Source organism: Muntiacus reevesi, chromosome 3 (genome assembly GCF_963930625.1).
Source record: "Muntiacus reevesi chromosome 3, mMunRee1.1, whole genome shotgun sequence".
Classification (NCBI taxonomy): domain Eukaryota; kingdom Metazoa; phylum Chordata; class Mammalia; order Artiodactyla; family Cervidae; genus Muntiacus; species Muntiacus reevesi.
The window spans coordinates 188,458,281-188,478,811 of NC_089251.1; the positions used below are offsets into that span (position 1 = coordinate 188,458,281).

At 38.1% G+C, this 20,531-nt stretch overlaps 1 protein-coding gene across 1 annotated transcript in view; it reads right to left on the reverse strand.

The window, feature by feature from the left end:
• Positions 1 to 6,551: 6,551 nt before the first annotated feature.
• The window catches only part of ENPP1 (ectonucleotide pyrophosphatase/phosphodiesterase 1), a 69,247-nt gene continuing 55,267 nt past the window's right edge, over positions 6,552 to 20,531 (reverse strand). The window contains exons 19-25 of the mRNA XM_065931334.1: positions 19,790 to 19,841; positions 18,358 to 18,509; positions 16,402 to 16,531; positions 15,268 to 15,348; positions 14,303 to 14,435; positions 12,061 to 12,223; positions 6,552 to 9,864 (exon numbers count right to left, since the gene is read on the reverse strand). Coding sequence (XP_065787406.1) covers positions 9,694 to 9,864; positions 12,061 to 12,223; positions 14,303 to 14,435; positions 15,268 to 15,348; positions 16,402 to 16,531; positions 18,358 to 18,509; positions 19,790 to 19,841 — 882 coding nt within the window. The 3' untranslated portion in view covers positions 6,552 to 9,693. The remainder of the gene's footprint in view (positions 9,865 to 12,060; positions 12,224 to 14,302; positions 14,436 to 15,267; positions 15,349 to 16,401; positions 16,532 to 18,357; positions 18,510 to 19,789; positions 19,842 to 20,531) is intronic.

Consider the following 20,531-nt stretch of genomic DNA (forward strand, 5'->3'; position numbering starts at 1 on the left):
GCAATTGTGTGGTAGTTTGAGCATTCTTTGGCATTGCCTTTCTTAGGGATTGGAATGAAAACTGACCTTTTCCAGTCCTGTGGCCACTGCTGAGTTTTCCAAATTTGTTGGCATATTGAGTACAGCACTTTCACAGCATCATCTTTTAGGATTTGAAATAGCTCAACTGAAATTCCATCAGATACTTTATGAATTTTTAAAATATTTTTTCCTAAATGAATTATGCTGTTTCCTTTCAGATTATGAAATTAATGCATTCTAGAGGAACAAGAAAATGAAAATTATTCCAAATCCCACCACTCAGATACAATTACTGTAAATATTTTAAGGTGCTTACCTCCAGAATGAACAACAGAGAGAAAGAGGAGAAAAAGGGGAAAGAGGAAGAAAAGGGATTTTCTTTTTCCTTTCATGAAAATGGATACATTTTCATATGCTATTTTAGAAGCTGTCATTTTCAATTCCTATTGAAATTGAAAGTGAAGTTTCTACTTTAATAAATTTAAATAAGCATCACGTTTTAAGAGCATATTCTATGAATATACTATACTATTACTGTTTCTCTAATAATAGCCAACCATTTAGATTGAATGTTACTTTGTATCTTCTGACAGTTGGATAATGGTTTCTTTAGAACAAATTTGAAGACTTCAGATTTGAACACTTCAGACTGAAGTGTTTATGGACAATTTTTAGATTTCAGAACACAGTCATCAAATTGCTGTCAGAGATGTCAGAGTATCTTGTCTTGTGATGCCGTTCTCAAGGTCTCACTGCCTATTAACTTTGAAACAGTGGAGATGTGTATCTTTTTAATTTTTTCACCATGGGGTAAGTACAAAAATGTTAACTAATGAAGTAAAACATTTTTATGCACTTAGGTTTGCTCTTTGCATTTTTTTTCCTATAAATGCCTTAATCCAAACTTTTGCTCATTTTTCAATAGAGGGTTAATGTATCTTGGTTATGTTTTTAAAAAGCTTTTTGAAAAATTGGTTATATGTCCTACTATTAATATTTACACTATTAATAAATGTATTTCAAAAACTGTTTTAGAGTTCAATTACTGATGGAGTAGAACTTGATGACTTGAACATTTTCCATGTGTTTATTAAGAAGGCAACATAATATACTCCTTAAACATATGAACTTTGCCAGGATCTGAGTTCAAGTCTCTGCCAGGGATAACCCACTAGCCACAGTTAGATAGTATTTTCACATTACAGGATTGTTCAGAAAATATATGTAAACCATTTAATGCAATGTCTGGAACAAGATAAGCATCCAGTAATGGGTAGTTATTATAATTATCATCATATTTGATCTCACTTCAAAGACTTTTGTTGTCATAATAATATTACTGATGCACTGGTTATTTGAAAATTTAAATTTAGTCATTTGTTAACCTTCCATCAGAGAGGGATGGGGTGACTTAACCTACCTCTAACTCTTCTTACTTCACTACCATCACAGGCAATGCTAGATTCCATTGCCCTAAATTTCAAAAATAGGAGGAAGAGTTAGGAAAGAGGAAAATCTCTCCTCTTTGGTAAATGGAAGTCGCCTGAAATCTCTTTGTTCCAGGTGCTCTGGGGTGGTTTTTACCACCTACTTATTTCCTTCCAGGCTGATCTGTTTTCCCCTACTGCAGAAGGTGTTACTGGAGTGGATGAACGTGAGAACTAGATCAGATGTGAGGGTCCCTCTTGCGGCCCTACCTGAACTGAACTCCCTTCACCCCCATCCCCATCCTGAGCTCAGGAGGTTCTTTCTTGCTCAGGTTTGCACTGTCAATAATGAAAGAGTTGGAGCAAGCTAGATAGACTGACACCAAGCCATTGAATGATGGCCAGAGACTAGAGAAGAGGTGCTTGAGCACCAAAAGCAACTTTTCCCCAGGGGAAGGGAGGAAGGGAATTTTAAGGATCAAGAGGCAGACAGGTCGGCAGGGCTCCAGGAAAGGGGTGGGGATTTCAAGGGGCAGCCCAGGCACGTGCAGTCTTCCAAGCTCCTTTGCATACAGCACCAATTGTGCCAAGCATAGTGCAAATCCCTCCCTGCGGGGAGATCTCAGCATGGTGATAAAGCAGAAGGAACTATACCCTCCCCCAGGTTTCACCTGTGCAGGCACGGATCTGCGGTCAAGTCAGAGCCCAGCTGGGGGCAGCTGATTGCTGTGTCTCTCTCAAAGCAGGCATCTCTCCCAGCACGGCTGCAAAGCATCTCTGCTCAACACCAGGTACTTTTGAAACAAACGCAGGAATGGGTCAGGGCCAGTGTCTGTCCTTGAGGGGTTGGCATGGAAACAGAGAAATCAAGGCATGGAAAGTAGTGACCTTTAGCTTTCTTTGTCCACTGTCTTGGGTTAAACCAGTTCAGTTTGATTTTGCTCCAGGCCTTTGTGGTATCCTGGTGATAAAACACAAGTAGCTTGTATGCTTAAAAAAAAAAAAAAAAAGAAGTTTTCGCTCCTGGGGCGTGGGTTACATCGCTTGGATGGCCCTGCGATGCAGAGCCACCTTTGCCCGTGAATATTTATGATGACAGCTTGTTACTGGGGAAATACTACGTGCTTTGTGGAGGGGTTTTCACTTGACATGTCAAAGCTCTAAAAATTCCCTCTTGTGCTTTCAGTTCATCAGGCATCATACTTTCCACAGGATACAGTCAATGAAACAACTGTGAATGGCCCTTGAAAGGCATTCTTGATCTATTATTTTAAAAACTCTGCTTTGTGCACTAGAAATACATCTATAAATGAACTCTTTTAAAAAGATATTCTATTGAAAATTCCATCTGGAACTTAAAAATAGGGATGCAAAGAATTATTCATTTCAGTGTATTTGTCCTTCAGCTGCATTTCTGTAACCTGTGATGACTTGGCAATCTTAAATGGATGCTTAGCTAGGATCATCTCACTGGTTTTTATTCACTTGGTCATTTTTCAAATTGAACAGCTACTGCATGCAAGGTGCTGTGCTAAAAACGGAGAATATAAAGATTATTTCTGTCCTCAGTGAGAAATAACTTTGGAGAGAAGACAATAAATACATGAAAACTATCTATCAATTTACGAAATACATGCTAAATACCAAATGAGAGTTATGTGAAATGGAATTCATATTTATGGCAAGATAAGAAAATTATAAACATAAAAAAGTCTTCTTTGGCCTCCCGCTCCCTGTACTGTGCATTGTGTAGCTGCATTACGAATGGACCAAACTTCCCCCATCAGCAGGAATACCTATTCAACCATAAACAGCAACATTCTCCTAGTACCAAGATAACTCCTTAGAAGATAGTATTTTGATTTTGTAAAGGACCACATGACCCACCATCATGGTGCTGAAATCTGGTTTATATAATCAATAATGCTTCATTTAATATATAGCCTTCTGCCTCAAGGGCTTCCCTTGTGGCTCAGCTGGTAAAGAATCCACCTGCAATGTGGGGGACATGGGTTCGACCCCTGCATTGGGAAGATCCCCTGGAGAAGGGAAAAGCTATCCACTCCAGTATTCTGGCCTGGAGAATTCCATAGTCAATGGGGTTGCAAAGAGTCAGACATGACTGAGCAACTTGCACTCTGCCTCAAAAAACTTATGCAAACTGTGCCTTGACTTCTAATGGGCAGGAGGGTTCTTAGAGCTTTCTGAGATGCTCTTCCCAGGTTATAATCCTCAAATTTGACTCAGTTAAAATTTCCCAATTCTTTCTTTGATTGATTGATTAATGATTAATTTTTTGTTGACAATTCAAACCACAGGGGCGGGGGAGGGGGGAGAGGGGGTAATATCCCACAGTATTGAGTTGTACCCCTGGTGAAAGAGCAAACTCAACTGCACTCAACACACATCTTATCAAAGTTACAGTATTCTGAAATAAGCTCAAAGGATACAGTCAGCAAAGTTAACAGAAGATCACAGGCTGACAGAAGTATAGATGATGCAGCTTCTTAGGACTTCCCATTTTCCTTACACAGGTTATGGTAAGGAGATGATCTTGCCAGGTCTTTCCCTGGAAACCCCAGCTGGAAGCTAAAAATCCTCTTATACCTATAACCACATTATCCTCAAACTACTTTATTATCTTCTATGGTTGAAGGCTGCCTTTAGCAAGCCAGGTACTTAGACCTAGCATGGGAGTGGGTTAAGGAGTTTGGGGACAATCTCTTAGGCCTCAACGCCATCTAGCAACTGTGCCCAGGTCAAGGAACACAGGCAGTCGGGACAACTGCACAAGAATGTCTAGTCTTGAGGGGAGGTGCTGTCTACAGTCTCCAAGGTCTAGGAGGGTATGAGCACATGACCAGTCCCTTAGGGGAACAGAGAAGAGGACTCCTAAGGACATCTGCCTTGGAAGTGAAGGGTTAGTAGCTCAGTCGTGTCTGACTCTTTGTGACCCCATGGATTGTAGCCTCTGTCCATGGAATTATCCAGGCAAGAATACCAGGAGTGTGGGTAGCCATTCCTTTCTCCAGAGGATCTTCCTGACCTAGGGATCGAACCCAGGTCTCCTGCATTGCAGAGCGGAAGCCCCAATGTGCCTTGGGCTAGAACTTAGTAAGTACCAGGGAAGAGGACAGGGATCCCATCTGCCCTGTTCCCCAGTTCATCCCTAATGCCTAACTCCTTAACAGAGGGAGCCCAGCTCTGAAACTTACTGTCAGTTCTGTTCTAATTGAATCTAATCTAGTTGCGGTCTTAAAGCATGCTACTGAGTTAATCAGTGGTGTTACCTTAAAAACAAGATAGTACACAAATAAAAGCCTCATAGATTTACCAGCTTGTTTCTGTTTGGACCTTAACAAAACTGAGTAACTCAAGACAGTGAAACTGTGTCAAAGTATATAATAGTTTATGAGCGAGAACTCAGAATTGTAGGTTTTGTCTGAGATTTTTTTTAATTGTGAAAATTGGAGCAATGAGATCTATTCATTGGACTGAGAATGTTTTGTTCTCATTTAAAATCATTTCAAGCTTTCATTAGCTTGTAAACTTTCCACTGAGACCCCTGTTTTTCTTCCTTTGTTTAAACCCCAAACCACTGCATTTAAGTGTCGGCAGAAATGATATTTGATAGTGAAAAATACCTGGACATCATTGGACAAAATTATCAAAACATATAGAAAACTCATTTCCTGTATATTCATTAAATTGTTTTGTATCTCTGTTCTGTGAAAGCTGAAGTTTACTCTGAGTTCTGAATTTCTGATTTATAGTGAAATTGGATATGTTTTAAAAATAATATGTTAGATATTTTTATTAAAACCCTCAGATTGTCCCTTGAATTGAGTGCTTGGGGGCAAGTATGAAGTTAAATTTAAAACAATTGCATGGGATAGGATTATATTGCTTACTTTTACCATCCCATAGGTGTAATGCTCATTCCTAGTAGACTAACTGTATTTTATACATCTATGGTTCCTGGTATACATGATTTCTAGTAAACATCTTTTTTTTTTTTCCAGTCACTATATATTATGGAGAAGATAAATAGGAAAATTTCATGTTGAAAAAATTTATATAAGTTATAAGTTGGGAGTCTTTCCTTCTGGTTTCAGATCATTTTAAATACTGGAAAGATATTTCTATATGCCTTGCATTTATATATGTTACTTGTTTTTACTTTGAAATATAGCTAAATGTAATTAAAATACCAAAAAACAAGAATAGTCAGTCACACATCAGAAATGGCTGTTCACTTCGTGAACCTGAAATGAACTTTGGATCTTGTCTCGCCTTCGGACAACACAGCTGTGGATAATTGTCTACAACCCTTGTACTCACAGCAGTCCCCAGAGATGCAGTCCCACCCATTCCCTGCCCCTCCCTCTACACACACACACACACACACACACACACACACACACACACACACACACACACACAATCCTCGCAGGAAAGCAGCCAGTCTTCTGGATACACAACTTTTATTTGTAAATCCACATTTCTTAGCTTAGAGACACTTAGTCTATAGAAGTTTTTTCTATCTTACAATATTTAGACTGGCCAAAAAATCAGGGAAAATGTCCTTGAACTGTAGTCATAAAAAAATTTACTTGGTGCTTGTGAAAGCACCCACATGCCTAATTCCTGTGCTAGGCTTCAGTAGGAAGTGTGATCACACTTAAGTTTCAAAGTTCAACAGTTTCAATCATAGATAAACAAGTACCCACAGATCCGGGCAGGACAGTTATTGCAGCTAACGGCAGAAAACAGTCACGAGGGGGTCAGAGCCTCCTGCAGGACCCGGTGGTTTGGCTCTCTCCGTTTGGTTTGTCTTATCTCCTTAAACAGGACCGATCAGCCCAGCTGTGCTATGGATCTCCTTATCCCGCTGGAACCTGAACATTCACCTATTCTCCCTAAGGCTTGCCCTCTTTGCTCTGATTCCTGGAAATATTTTTAGGTTTCACCTGATTTTCTGCTCTGCCACACTAGACTAACCAAGTAGAAAATTTTGCATGAGAGTTACTTACCTCATTTAAGAAGTACTGACTAGAGATAGGGCAGTGAAATTAGGCATAAATAAAAGTTTTGCTGTTCAACTGAAAGGTAAGAATAGCCTTTATTGAGAAAAGTAAGATAAAAACATTTCCATACATGATCATGTGAATTTAGCATTCAAACTGGAGACTAATCGTATGTTTTAAGTTGATTAAAGAGTAAAAGAAAGGGTCTCTGTCCAGACAAGAGGGGAAAAAAAAAAGAATGCTGTATAAGAGCAACTGAAAACACAGTAGGAACAGATGTGCATGCCTTTTTCCCTTTAAAGAGTTAGCACAGAATTTATATTCTGACATTTCCTTTAAGAAAAGGAGGTCAACAACAAAAAAATGAAATAGTTGCTTATTGTAAACTGGTCACAGTGACTTGTAGAAAATATCTGCAGTAGCAGTAAATGGAAAAATGCCCAAAATGTATGCATCCAAGGGAGGCTAAAATGCCCTTCCCGCACGCATTCCCCTGAAGAGCTCTAACTCACCCTTCAAGTCCGAGCCCAGCTGTCACCTCCTCTAGTAAGCCCCCACCCTCACTGCCCAGGAGCACCGGGGCCTCCTTCATGCTCCATGGTTCCTTTAGAACATTTACCACACTCTTGGGATCATTTACATTTCTTATGTCTCCTCCCTTTCTTCAAGATTGAAAAGACTGTAACTTGTTTTTTTCTGTAAGGGGAAAGGCGTCTATCCACTTAATGAAGATCTGCTAAGATGTTCTATGTAGAGGCAACTGTGTCTGCATATGTCTTGAAGAATATATAAAAATCAGTAAGATACTTCTATAAAGAAGTAGATATCCTTCTGCGAAGTGCAGATAAAAAGCTTTGTTACTATATATAAAAGAAAGATAGGAAGATTCTAAAAGGTGGAGAGGAGAAGGCAGACAGGCTAGGGACCTCCAGACCCAAGCAGCAACATGCAATGAGCCCCCCTGGGCTTCCTTTTAGTTCATATATCCCAGACCTGCTGCCGGAAAAGTCAGCAACCTGGATATTCCAACAAGTAAGGACAAAAAGAAACCCCAAGAAAGGCCTGCTATCTCTCCAGCCAAAGGACCAGAAGAGGAGTGGCCTAGCAAGAAACAAAACAATAACCTCTCCACTCCAACTAAAAACATCACCATGCCAGGAAAGACAGGGGCTTGCCAGGCTGTGAAGAGTTGCCCCAAGTTCTCTGCCAGAAGAGCATCAGAGACGGCTGAGTAGGAAACTGGTAATTTTATTCCCACTAGTGATTAAAAAAAAAAAAACCTTCCTTGCCACCCCTGTCCACACCATCAGTAGAGACCCCGTGGAAGCACTAATTAGGAGCCTGGCACATCCCAGGCAGGGAGACATCAATGGAGACAGACGAGGATACTGAATTCCCGCTCTGTCCAGCAACAAGGGTTTCTCCTCACTCCAAGTGTCAATAGAGGGTGAAAAAAGCTGGACTCTAACACAACTGGCATTAATAGGATAGTGCCCCCAATTCCCCTGCTAAAGTCAGCTAAAGCAGAAAGTGTAAATGAGATCCACAGTCTCAAACATAATCCCTAAAATATCCAGGTTTCAGTTGAAAATCATTCATTACAACAAGAACCAGAAAAATATTTTTGAATGAAAAAAGATGACAGATGCCAACATAAAGACAACACATGTAGGAATTATCTGACAAGGATTTTACAACATCCAACATAATGCTTCAATAAGCAATTATGAACATGTTTGAAACAAATGCAAAACTGGAAAGTCTCAGCGAAGACATAAAAATTCCCAGCAAGGAAATAAAAGCTACAAAGAAAAATCAAATGGAAATTTTAGAAACAAAAAATCTGCAAAAACTGAAATATAAAAATCAATGAATGGGCTCAACAGCAAAATGAATTAGAGGAAAGAATCTGTGAAATTGAAGACAGAATAGAAATTGCTCAATCTGAAAAACAGAAAAAAGAGTCTGGGGGGAAAAATGTATATAACCTCAGGGATCTGTGGGACTAAAATAAAATCAATGAAACTTTCTAAATTAGTATATAATTTTCAGATTCAAGCTGTATTATCGGAAGGTTTGGGGCCCCTATGCTATTGAAGAACAAGTGGAATGTGAAGGACAAATACAGACTTTTGGTGTATTAATATAACACTTAAATCAGATTCAAGTAGCCTAAAAAATGAATGTAGCTTTTGAACATTCACAGGTTGGTACTGAACGGTATATATAGTCTACAAAGTGAAAAAATCAAGTTCATTTATCATGAGTATTAAGAAGATAATAAATGATGGTAATACATTCTCTTCAAATCAATGGAACTTCAGAATGAACATCTCAGAACAGGACAGCTCTGTTGCTAGTAGGGTGATTTTTGTCTATAGAGGAAAACATTCCTATTATTTGGATGAAAAATGCTATCTTGCATGAACTGACAATCCCCATGAAGTTTAACTAAGACAAGACACACTTTTAACAGTATAAAGTAACAATTATTGGAGTTATCTTCAACCTATATTATCAGTGATCGGATTGGAATATTTTTCTTTTTTGGTACAAATGTAGAATAAAATTTTATAAAGGGTAGATACACTCAATACAGATGGTCCCCTAAAGTTTAACCTGAAAGAATCACTAAATCTGAAGAAACCCAGTCACAATTAAAAAATAGTAAGCTTTTGAGGGGGTGTATAGAAGAGATAAAAATAGGGCTTCAAATATTTCTGCTCCCATGTACTTTTCTGATTAAAATGAAAATAAATGAATATCCTAGTTAAAAAGAATCCAGAATCACTTTTAAATTCCTGTGAATTAACTAATGAAACATGGTCTACTCCAACCCTATTCATTAGTCTAGTGTTTGTCAGCATCATAGAAATTTATTAATGATAATATGGTTCAAATATCTGGTGTCCAGAGAATGTTCACAGCTCCTTCTGCCCTTAAGAGAAGTAGAAGAGCAGTTTTAGGTATGATCTGTCTTTATTCCCAAATCTGAACAATTCTTACACATTCAAACATGTGTGAGACAGTAGGAACGCTTTCCTACTGTTACGCGGAGGCCACAAGTTTCCCTGAGAAGGTCGTGGATCACAGAGGATTCCCAGTTCTAACTCTGGTCAACAGTCTCCAAACAATGCAACAGTGTAAATAGAGGATGTATAAAACAGAAGGCTCTTTCACAAAGATTTACTGTCCTGTTTTTGGAATTAAAAAAAGTATCAGTCTTCTTGGTTAAAGGTTGGCAAATGTGTTTTCAACTTTAAAATGTCTGAAATTGGCTCTTTTCTTTCTTGATAGAAGCTGAGTCCGGTGATGTGTTCAACATCTGTGATCCGAGCTCTGTGTAGCTTCAACAACTCTTCAACCCATAAAGATTCATGCTTCCCGTGCTATGAGGGTGGGAAAGGAAGAAAAGTCACTGGACAATATTCAGTCCACCTTCCCTACACACTCTGCATCTCCCTCATTGTAATCAGCCATGACACCCTGTCTCTTAAATGGCAGATGCCATGAGAATTGTTAGCCATAATCCCTGCTCTTGAGCAGTTCACCATCCAGTACATACCATGCATGTGTGTTTAATAGATGTATTAAATCTGAGGAAAGTGTATGTGGAACAGATGTACCTACATTGCCTTGGTGCAAGAAACACTATGGGGTTAAAAATGTTGGAAAACAGAAGCGACATGCCATGGTGCAAAGAATATGGGAATTAGCATAAAGGAACTTGGATTGATGCCGAAGAACGTATGCCTTCAAATGATGGTGCTGGAAAAGACTCCTGAGAGCCCCTTGGACAGCAAGATCAAATCAGTCAATCTTAAGGGAAATAAACCCTGAATACTGGTTAGAAGCTCTGATGCTGAAGTTGAAACTCCAGTATTTTGGTCATCTGATGCGAACAGCAAACTCGTTGGAAAAGTCCCTGATGCTGGGAAAGATTGAGGGCAGAAAAAGAAGAGGGCATCAGAGGATGAGATGGCTGGATGGCATCACTGATGCAATGGATATGAACTTGGGCAAACTTTGGGAGATGGTGAGGGACAGAGAGGCCTGGCATACTGCAGTCCATGGAGCTGCAAACAGTCAGAATGACTGACAACTTGGACTCAAGTTCTGCTTCTACCATTATCCTACCAGGTAAACTGAGGCAAGTTATTAACATCTGAATACTAATTCTCTTACCTGCGCCCTCCTCACAGGGTTGTTCTGAAGATCAAACACAACGATGTGTGCAAATGAGCTATACAAATGCTAGTTCTTATCAGAGTCAGTTATCTACACAGTTCCAATGAAGAAAGGGTTAGGGGAAGTGGAAAAACACACTTTCACTTCTGGTGAAGTAGTGAAGTTCTAGATAATATGAGACCAAAAAAGAATTAAAGGCTTATGCTCTGGCACATGGAAGCAGAGATGGAAATCATACATCCATATGTTGGTGTAAATTTTTCTGAAAATGGCTACTGGAGAAAGTCAGATGAAGAACATATCCACTGGCTGGTGTGCTATGATTATACTTTAAAGACATACTTCAGTAAAGGGTCATGTGCCCTGATGACATTATTAGTTGCAAATAATAAATGCTGACTTTTCACATAAAAGGGAACAGATCAATCATTTCCATTTTCCCATCAGCTTCCAATCATCCGCCACCCAGAAGCTGCTTCAATCAGTCTCCTCCACTCCAGCGACCCTCACCCTGGCTTTCGAGGGCAGAGCCTGACTCAGTAGACTACTCGGCCAGTAGATATTGGCCATCTGTTCCAGCATTTACATGAATAAATAAAAGACATCTGTCCTCTCCGGCCAACATCCAGCTAATCCTTGGTTACTGTATCAGACATGAAACAGAAGGGGTCAGTAAGTACATGAGATGTGCTTGTCGGTCAGCCGTGTCCGACTCTCTGTGACCCCATGGACTGCAGCCCGCCAGGCTCCTCTGTCCATGGGATTCTCCAGGCAAGGACACTGGAGTGGGCTGCCATGCCCTTCTCCAGGGGATCTTCCCAACCCAGGGACCGAACCCAGCTCTCTCGCATTGAAGGTGGATTTGTTACCATCTGAGCCACCATGGAAGACCAAGTATATGTGATACACCTTCAACGGATTCACTTTCTGATTCAAGTCCAATATTCAGTGTCTTCTAGTTATACTGCCATTATAGAATTTGTTAAATGCTTATATTTAAGTTATCGGTGTAATAGCTTTTGGAATGGTACAGATGGAAAAGGAACTTAACACCTAATTCAAGGCACTTAACATCAATTTGGTTAGTGAAATGTAAGCATAAATCTATTGCAGCCCCTTTTTTTCCAGGGAAGGGCCCAGAATTTATACATGGATTTAGTGGCTAAGCCATATGACGTCAACCAAGTTTTTACATTTTGATCTTACTGTTAGTGCTTTTAACAGACAAGAATGATCTCCTTTGAATAAACTAAGAGGATCAAGTTTAAAAGCATTCTATAATCTCAAACATGTATGTTCTAGTTATGTCTTCTTTTCCCACAGTAATGCCAGATGTAAGACATGCACAAATATATTTATATATCAATGCTTAAAGATAAATTACAAAGGCCACTTACCGCACAGCTTTCACTATTATCAGTCCTGTGAGGCAAAATGAAAGCCAAGGGATCTAAATTTTCACACTGTAAGGGAGTCTGGGATGTGTTTTTACAACTTGTTAGCACAATGAAGAAGTGAGTTGGAATCAGAACTTCCTGATTACGGATGATTTTGCTGTTTCTGTAAAATATGGTAATATGCACTTTAAGAAAAAAATAACTATCTGCCCTTTAATGACTATCTCACTCAAGTATATTTTTAATACAATATATCCCCCAATAAAATTCAGTCAAATAATTAAACATACTGTAAGAAGTTAGTCATCATAATACCTCAACATTTTCTGCCAGATGATGAAAGAAGAATTAGAAGACATAGAAACACAATCCAAATAATGTTACTTTTTATAGAAATTTATTAAAACTTTGTATTTTTCTGGTAATTTCACCTTAACATATTGGAACTGAGACACTAAGGGAAAAAAAATCATCAATTTTGAAAATGTACAATCAAGACTCTAAACCATTACTGAGAATCTTTTAAACTCCAGGCAGTTACGAACAGAGAGTGAAAGAGAGAGACCTGATTTGAGATTTTTTCATTCCAGCTCCTTCAGAGAAGCTCTTGTTTTAACTGGATCTTCTTTCCTATCCCATAACTTTGTTTTTACTTTTTGTTTTTAATTAAAGCATATTCTCAAAGATGTCCCAAGTGACACCTTTACCTCATCTGAATTCTATTTCCTTAGATCTCAAGACTAGATTTGTTTGGGGGAAAAAAAAAGTAGATTCATTTGGTTTTTTAGTTATCTTTCAAAATTTAAGGTAGTGGTGGTATCATTAAAAAAACAAACAAACACAATCTTATGTGGAGCCACTATACACGAAGCAGATTAAAATGTGTTCCAGTTGAAGCTGTGAATGGGAAAGGAATAAGTTCTCTTCTCCACCCATTCTCCTGCTGCTACCTCTGAGGCATTTACATAGGATCCTTATGCCTTAAAGAATATATTAAAAATATAATTTTACAAATGATGTGGTCACAGGTGTACATGTATAAACAGTAACCTCTAAGTCAGCCGGAGGGAGTGGTTCTCAGAAGGGGGCTGAATCCCAGTGGATGTTTCACTCCACTTTTCTCATAGACTGAAGAACCAAAATTGCTTCCAAAAATTTTGCAATTGTTTTAATGAGGATCAACCGATCTCTAAAATGTTCTTCCCCTTTCCTTTATGAATGCACCACTGATGGTTTCTCAAGGTCACTGTATCATTCTGAGACCGGAAGGGGGCAGGACACAACCTTTAAAAACATAACACAGTCCAAGGACGTGACATAAACTGGTGAGAACAAACTAGGTCCAAGGTGGCGGGCGATTCAAATTCCACTAGACCTTGGGGGTCAGTATACACTTGCTGCAACACATCGGCATCCCAAATGGCATGCCCACAGGCGCCATGACAGTCCCAAGGCTGACTCTAAAGACGAGAAAGTGGGCAAAGCCCAGTTTCTGGAAATACCCACCCCTTCCTCAAAAGAGCTGGGATACCCCTCCCACTCATTAGCCTGTGAAATTACCCACCCCTGTAAAAACTGACACTCCACACCCTGGGGCCTCTTGCCTTCTGAGATGGCACACCTTCTATCTATGGAGTGTGTATCTCCCTGAATAAACCTCATTTCTCTTTACTATGGCTCGCTCTTGAAGTCCTTCCTGTGCGGAGCCAGCAACCCACACTTGGTGGCCATCCCAGGGACTCAGAAGTGATCTGGAACATGGCCATCGTCTTCCACCCCACTTTCGTTCCTGCAACAAATTCCCCTTGCAGCAGACTTGGATAAAACTGAAAGCTGCGACATTCAACCTACAGCAACACCGCGGCACTATGGCTTTATGTCTTAATTCTTTATCTTGAAACTGGCAGTTTGCTAGTTAAAACGGCATCTTCACAATAGCCACAGAAAGAGATTTTAAACACTGTTGTTATCTTCTTAACAAAAGGCAGATTTCAGTATTTAATATGAGCTATAGAATTATTCATCCAAGCTGAGTGGTGGATAAACATTACTTTCATCTAAAAAATATTTTACTGAAAATCAAAACATCGAAATTAATCAGCTACTTCAAGGGGCTTCCTGCATAATCAGAAATGTCAGCTACACAAATATGAATAGTCAGATAGAAGAGGTTCTGCTGACTCAACTGGATGGTAGTCCCATTTGAGAGCTGCATTTAAGAGTAAATGAAATATGTTCTTACTGCTTCAGAGTCTCTGAGGAATCATAACGTCCGTCATAATCAGAATCGAACACAGGACCGCTGACAACATTGAGACCATTTCTTTCTTCAGCATACCTCTGGAGTAAGGTGCCATGCAAGAAGTTCCATATAACTGAAACAAGAAGGAAGACGCTACAGTGTCAAAAGAACAAGATGACTTCAATCTACCATGAGTCAAATTATGAATCAAAATTAGCATGTCATAGGTAGGGATAAAGTGAAGTCTGGCCAAAACTCCATTGTTCAGCTTTCGCTCTTGGGAAGACTGACCAGCAAACGCTGAATTCAATTCTACTTCAGGCTAATCCCTAAACATATGTATTATCACGAAGCTGAGATCACATATCTCTAGGCATAAAAAATATAAGAACACAAACAAGGCAAGCTATTCAAATTTATTGTTAACATCTGAATTTTTTTGGAAATATTCTAGAGAATTTTGAACTATTCAAAAGCATTCCAGAGGTAAACTACAATAAAATTTTCCTTGTATGCTCTGTAAGTTACTTAAAGTATAAATGTGTATTTATTCTTAAAAAAGCCAATAGCTGCAATAATTAATAATGATGTAAAATCCATTCATTTTAAATTAAAAATAATTATCAAGAACTTCTAAATAGTTAAATAAGGCAACAGACTGAAATTTAATATATATTAGTAGATTACATTAGCTAGATAAGTTAGGAAGAACATTACATTCTTTTCCCACAAAAGTGTTTGTAGACACTTAAATATAAAGGATAATAATAAATATGGGACTATATCATAATTCAATACTCGTAGGATTTTTTTGTGTACTGGTATTTTCTAAGTTAAACAAACCTATAAGAACATATTTGATGTTTAGTCACTTAATTTGTAGGATCAGTCATTTACATATAAATCATACCTATAATTTTGGGAAATTCATTTGAAACTATGAGATATAAGATTAAAAATTTTACCTTGAAAACTCTGGTACATAGGCACTATATTAGTAGTAAGTAATGCTTCAGAATATACTTGACTTGAACCTTTATGTAATTCTATAAAGAAAAAAACAAAAACAACTATTTCATTCTTTACAAATCACAGTAAGAACTATACTTTCTCATGGAGGTATTTAAAAAAATGGGCTATCATCTTAAACTCATAAAACTTTCCCAGGTACTAGATCAAGGCGAGAAATGCAATGTGATCAGGTCCCTTAAAAAAAAAAAATTGGATCTTTTCTTCTTCAAAATGAATTTATCAAAGAAACGAAATCTTGAATATGAAGGGCCCAAATGAAACATATTCAAATTTTACCTCATTTGCCTTATTTTCAACTAAAGTATATTGTGTCAAAAATCTTTCCTTGAACTCTTTCACAGAAAAAAGAAAAAAAGAGAACATCTGGCTTCAGAACACCTACTAACCAGAAAAAAACATCACAAGGGATGTCTGCCTTGAAATGCTGTACAAGGCTTCTTTGTATGGACTTCTGGCTTGGACCTATTTTTATAACGCAAAAGCCAAGTTCTGACTTCAGAAGCTTGCTCTGGGGACTGGACTGGATATTGAGTGTATTGACTGGAGTCCTCTGACTTTTTCCTTTTTAGGCTGGCCTCAAAATGTCTTCTATTTAACATACAGATCTGCCACTTGAAAAAATAGAACACGATTAAAAAAAAAAAAAAAAAGCCATTCCCCAGGGGCCTGTATCAGTGAAAGAGCAAGGAAACTCAGGTTCTCCCAACCTCATTCTTTGACAAATCAGAGTTTTCTTTTTAAGCAACAAAATGGTTATCTCCTTCCTAAGAACCCTGATGCATCCTTTTGACCTGAGTTTCTCAAATTCTGTTTAAAAGAAATGTAGAAAAGTGAAGAATGTTCTATCTACAGTGGTTACCCTAAATCCATCACCCTCCAGACAAAAGTAAACAGGTTTCCAAAACTCAAGTTTCAGATACTTGAACAATGTCCCTCATAGTTCTACTCCCCATTCACAGTTTTCACCAGTAAATAAACAAGATGTACACTTCCCCATAAGAAAGAAAAGGAAATGGAAGAAAGAAAAAACATAAGGGAAAGGGAACAGCAGAGAGGAAGACACTTACGCGGTGGGGAGAGAAACCCATAGCTCAGTTTAGCGTTATTTTTATAAAATGAACACTTATGGACAGGACTAAGAGGAATTCGGAGATCCTGGTAGAGACAGTTGGAAAAGTCTTCTGTGAAGAAACTGTCCTGAAGAACAAAATGAAAAGGACCATCAGGGAGGAGGCATACAGAACAGAACAAAACGCTAGAGCTTTATAATAAATCAAAGGTAAACCACATCATAAAATCATGGAGTTCTGGTTGTCCGTTCACGCCCTGCTCCACTATTCAGTTTTTTATTAGTGTATTCATCTGGTTTCTAAACAAAGTGTAAAAACTCTTTATAATATTAAAGATATTAATCAGTTGTCATATATGTGCAAATTTTTCCTACCATGTTGTGCTACTTTTGTTTATAATATTTTTGTCTGAATAGTTTCTAACTTTTGTGTAGTGAATTGCTGATTTTTAGAGATCAGACTCTTTAATAGTACAACACAGCCAAAAGTTGGGGGGGGAGGCCAACTTTTGGGGGGAAGTCACTGAACAGTAATTTGATATGAAAGCCTCATGAGTAGTGATGACTCAATTTTTGCAGCTTTCATTATTTAAGAAAACTGAAAATTCAAACAGAGTCCAAGGACATTATAATTAAGGCATTAAACTATAATAAATAGGATGGGGACCTACAAAACACTGGGTAAACTGCTATATACTGAGTTGTCCAAAAAGTTCGTTTGGGTTTTTTGAAGATGTTATGGAAAAACACAAATCAAGTTTTTGGCGAACTCAATACTACAAAGTCAATTAAAAAGTGTTTGAAATGTTTGAAGATGTTCTTCAAAAATTAAACATCAAATTAAGGTAGAAACTTTTCATACATATGTGAATGTGTATGTGTATTCTCTCTACACACAGATACAAAAATGACATATACATGAACAATCTTAGTGAGTAGTAACAATAACTGTGTTTTTAAAATCTAACTGCTATAGTCAACTAAACTCTCTCAAATCCCCTTTCTGTCCCTTAAGGGCAGCCTATATCTTACCAGACATTTTCAGTTTCTGAAAATCTGGTCAGTCTGGTTTAGACCCTGATGCTGGGAAAGAATGAGGGCAGGAGGAGAAGAGGGCGACAGAGGATGAGATGGTTGGATGGCATCACTGACTCAATGGAGTTGAGTGTGAACAAACTCCAAAGACAGTGAAGAACAGGCAAGCCTGGCGTGCTGCAGTCCATGGGGTCGCAGAGAGTTGGACATGACTTAGGGAGTGAAGAACTAGTTTAAAACTTTACTTCCAGGTAAGATGTAAACCTCATCTCCTGCCCCCATTCTCTCTCTCAAGCTCTATTTCTTTCCTCATTTATCTTGCTAGCACAGCATCCAGGGGGTGAGGGTGAGGGAGGATGGTGGTCTTATTCTGGAACATCTCGGCTCCTTTCGAGGCTGAGCTCCCCTAGCTGGGTGGGGGACAGGACCCCAGGCCTCTCCCTGATTTGCTCTGGGAGGTCTCCCTGTAGGTGGGAGATGCAGTGAGGTTACTGAGCTTCCATGTCCTCCTCTATCCCTGAGGGTCCAAGATTTGGGCAGCTGAGGGAAATCCTTGTACTTACACAGCTGTGTACTTAGAAATAATAACTGTAATTGATTGTAAAAGTGATTGCATGAAATTAGAAATTAACATCATCAAATATTAAAACCAAGAAAAAAATAAAAACCAAAGCCTGGGAGAAACCTTCACTGCATACCCTCATTTCACAAAGGTTTGCTCTGAATGTCAAAACCACGTGGCTAGTCAGTGGCCAAGCTAGAACCGGGACCTGATTTTTCTGACTCTCGGTTCAGTGATCTTCTAATTTGGCAGCTGGTTACAGAGCCGAGATTGACAGTGATAAATGATGCTGTCAAAGTTTCGCTTAGTGATAATATAAAATAACCACACAGAGGCAAAGAGGTGACAAATACTTGCATTTCTGTCGATGGTGTAGGATGTCCAGAGGGGCATCAGGATGTCGTGGCTGTAACCACTCACAAACTGGTGCTGGTAAAGCAGACAGACAGAGCTGTTCCGGAGAACTCTGGGTCTCCCATAGGGCAGAGCGCCACGCCTAATGGTCTTCTCTTGGGTCATAGGGGGAACGTGAAACCACTGTTCAAACACCCTTAGTATGCTTTCCATGGTAAGATACAATGATACACACTCATCTGATTCTTTTCTCTACTTAATCCTATCGAAAAATTATTTGTAACTGTAAAACAAAACTACTTACAAATAACAGAACCATAAAAAATTAAAAAAAAAAAACAAAAGGGGTTCACAACAGTGTGTACCTATGTAGATCCTGAAATATCAATGTGATATTAAGATATCACAAGAAGATACTACATGAGATTGCTGGGAATTTCAGTAATTAGGACTTATATTACTAAAATTCTTTAATATTATCTTTATTACTTATTTTCCAAGACATAATATCAAAAGAAAGTTTTCTGGATGATGTGTATACTCAGAAACCAAAAATTTTAAACTGAAATTATGAGACTACACCAATGGAATAATAGTACATATACCATTTATTGCCCTTTTCTCAAGCATCAGATGCTTTATAGAATTCTCTGTATATATCACTGAATTTAATTCATATGGACTCCTATAAATTGAGGCTATATACTTACTTTATAGATGAGAAAAGAGCAACTTATAGGGAACAAATACTTTTTCAATGGACATACGGTTTCTAAGCTCATATTCAAACCCATATCTACTCAGTTCCAAAGGTGTCATGTTTCACCATGACACTTTACCACCTTGGGGTCATCTAAAATTTCTCTAATCTGCACATTTATAGAGATTTCATAGAGAGAAGTCCAAGTCAAGAGCATGTAGAATTCACTTTTGTATTCCAGCAAGAAAAAACTGTTAGCCAAGTAACTTAAGGATCTGAGACTGTGTCAAGGAATATCAAAGGGATACTAAATATCCACACTTCGTCAGTTGTCTGCATATGCTTAATTTTAGTTCGAGAGTTACGAAAAAGTAACTTTAGATAAATCAATATATACTCCCTTATAATTAAGAACTAAGTGAAACAGAAATTTAGGTATTTTAAATGGAATCTGAGGACCTATTATTATAATATAAACCTATAAATATCTTCAAAATCTCAAAATACTCCACTGAGTCCATACAGAGTGATTCAGCTTCCACTAATTACATTACATACCGCTTCCACTGTAAACACCCCTTCCTTCCTTATGACTAACAGTTCAGATTGTCAAGCTAAGAAGTTCACCCAGTTCATCAGCTGTTTCTCCACTACTACCTTATTTTATTGGTTATTCTCAAACAATGACCCCAAACTAATTCTGAGCTTCACATTGTTGAGGAAAAGCCTGCTTACCTTCTGCCATGGTCAGATTCAACTGTGTCTGAAAATCCACAATTGGCAAAATCTAAAAAATTAATGATACAATTTTTGAGGATTGAAAAATGTGCTTTAATTTTGTAACAAATGACTTTTACAACTTAAGTATTCCACCATAGAACCAAAGATAAAATTATAACCATTCTGTACAAGTGAAATTATTTTTTTGAAGAAGAGGATAAAAACATAGGGATAATAGTTGCAAAAAGACAAAATTATTAGCACAGCAGAACACAAGTCATTAAAAATAAGAATATAACTACTGTTTATAATTCTTATCTCTACTCTTATGGTCTTTTACAAGCATAAATTAAGCCTAAAACAAAAGACAGAGCATAAGATGAGCTACTCAAATGTCTGCTTTTATGGACACGATCAATTTTGTTTAAATTTGTCATATGTTGTCATCTCCTTACAACAATTACATATTAAGATAGGAGTAAAAATGAAGTGTCATAAATTCATTTCATCCCCCAAAATATTTTCCTTCTAAATTTAAAATAGGTTGGGATGTATTTTTAGAGAGGGAATACTGAGATTGGTTCATAAAAGACCTCACTACTTAGGAAGGCAGCCTGGATTCTGGGATTGAGTATATTTCAGAATTCAGCTATCCTCCTTGCAGCCTGCAGCCAAATCAAGTCTCAATACCAGGGGATTAAAAATACAGCAAGAGTGTAAAAACTAAGAGGGAGAAAAATAAAAAATAAAAAGGTCG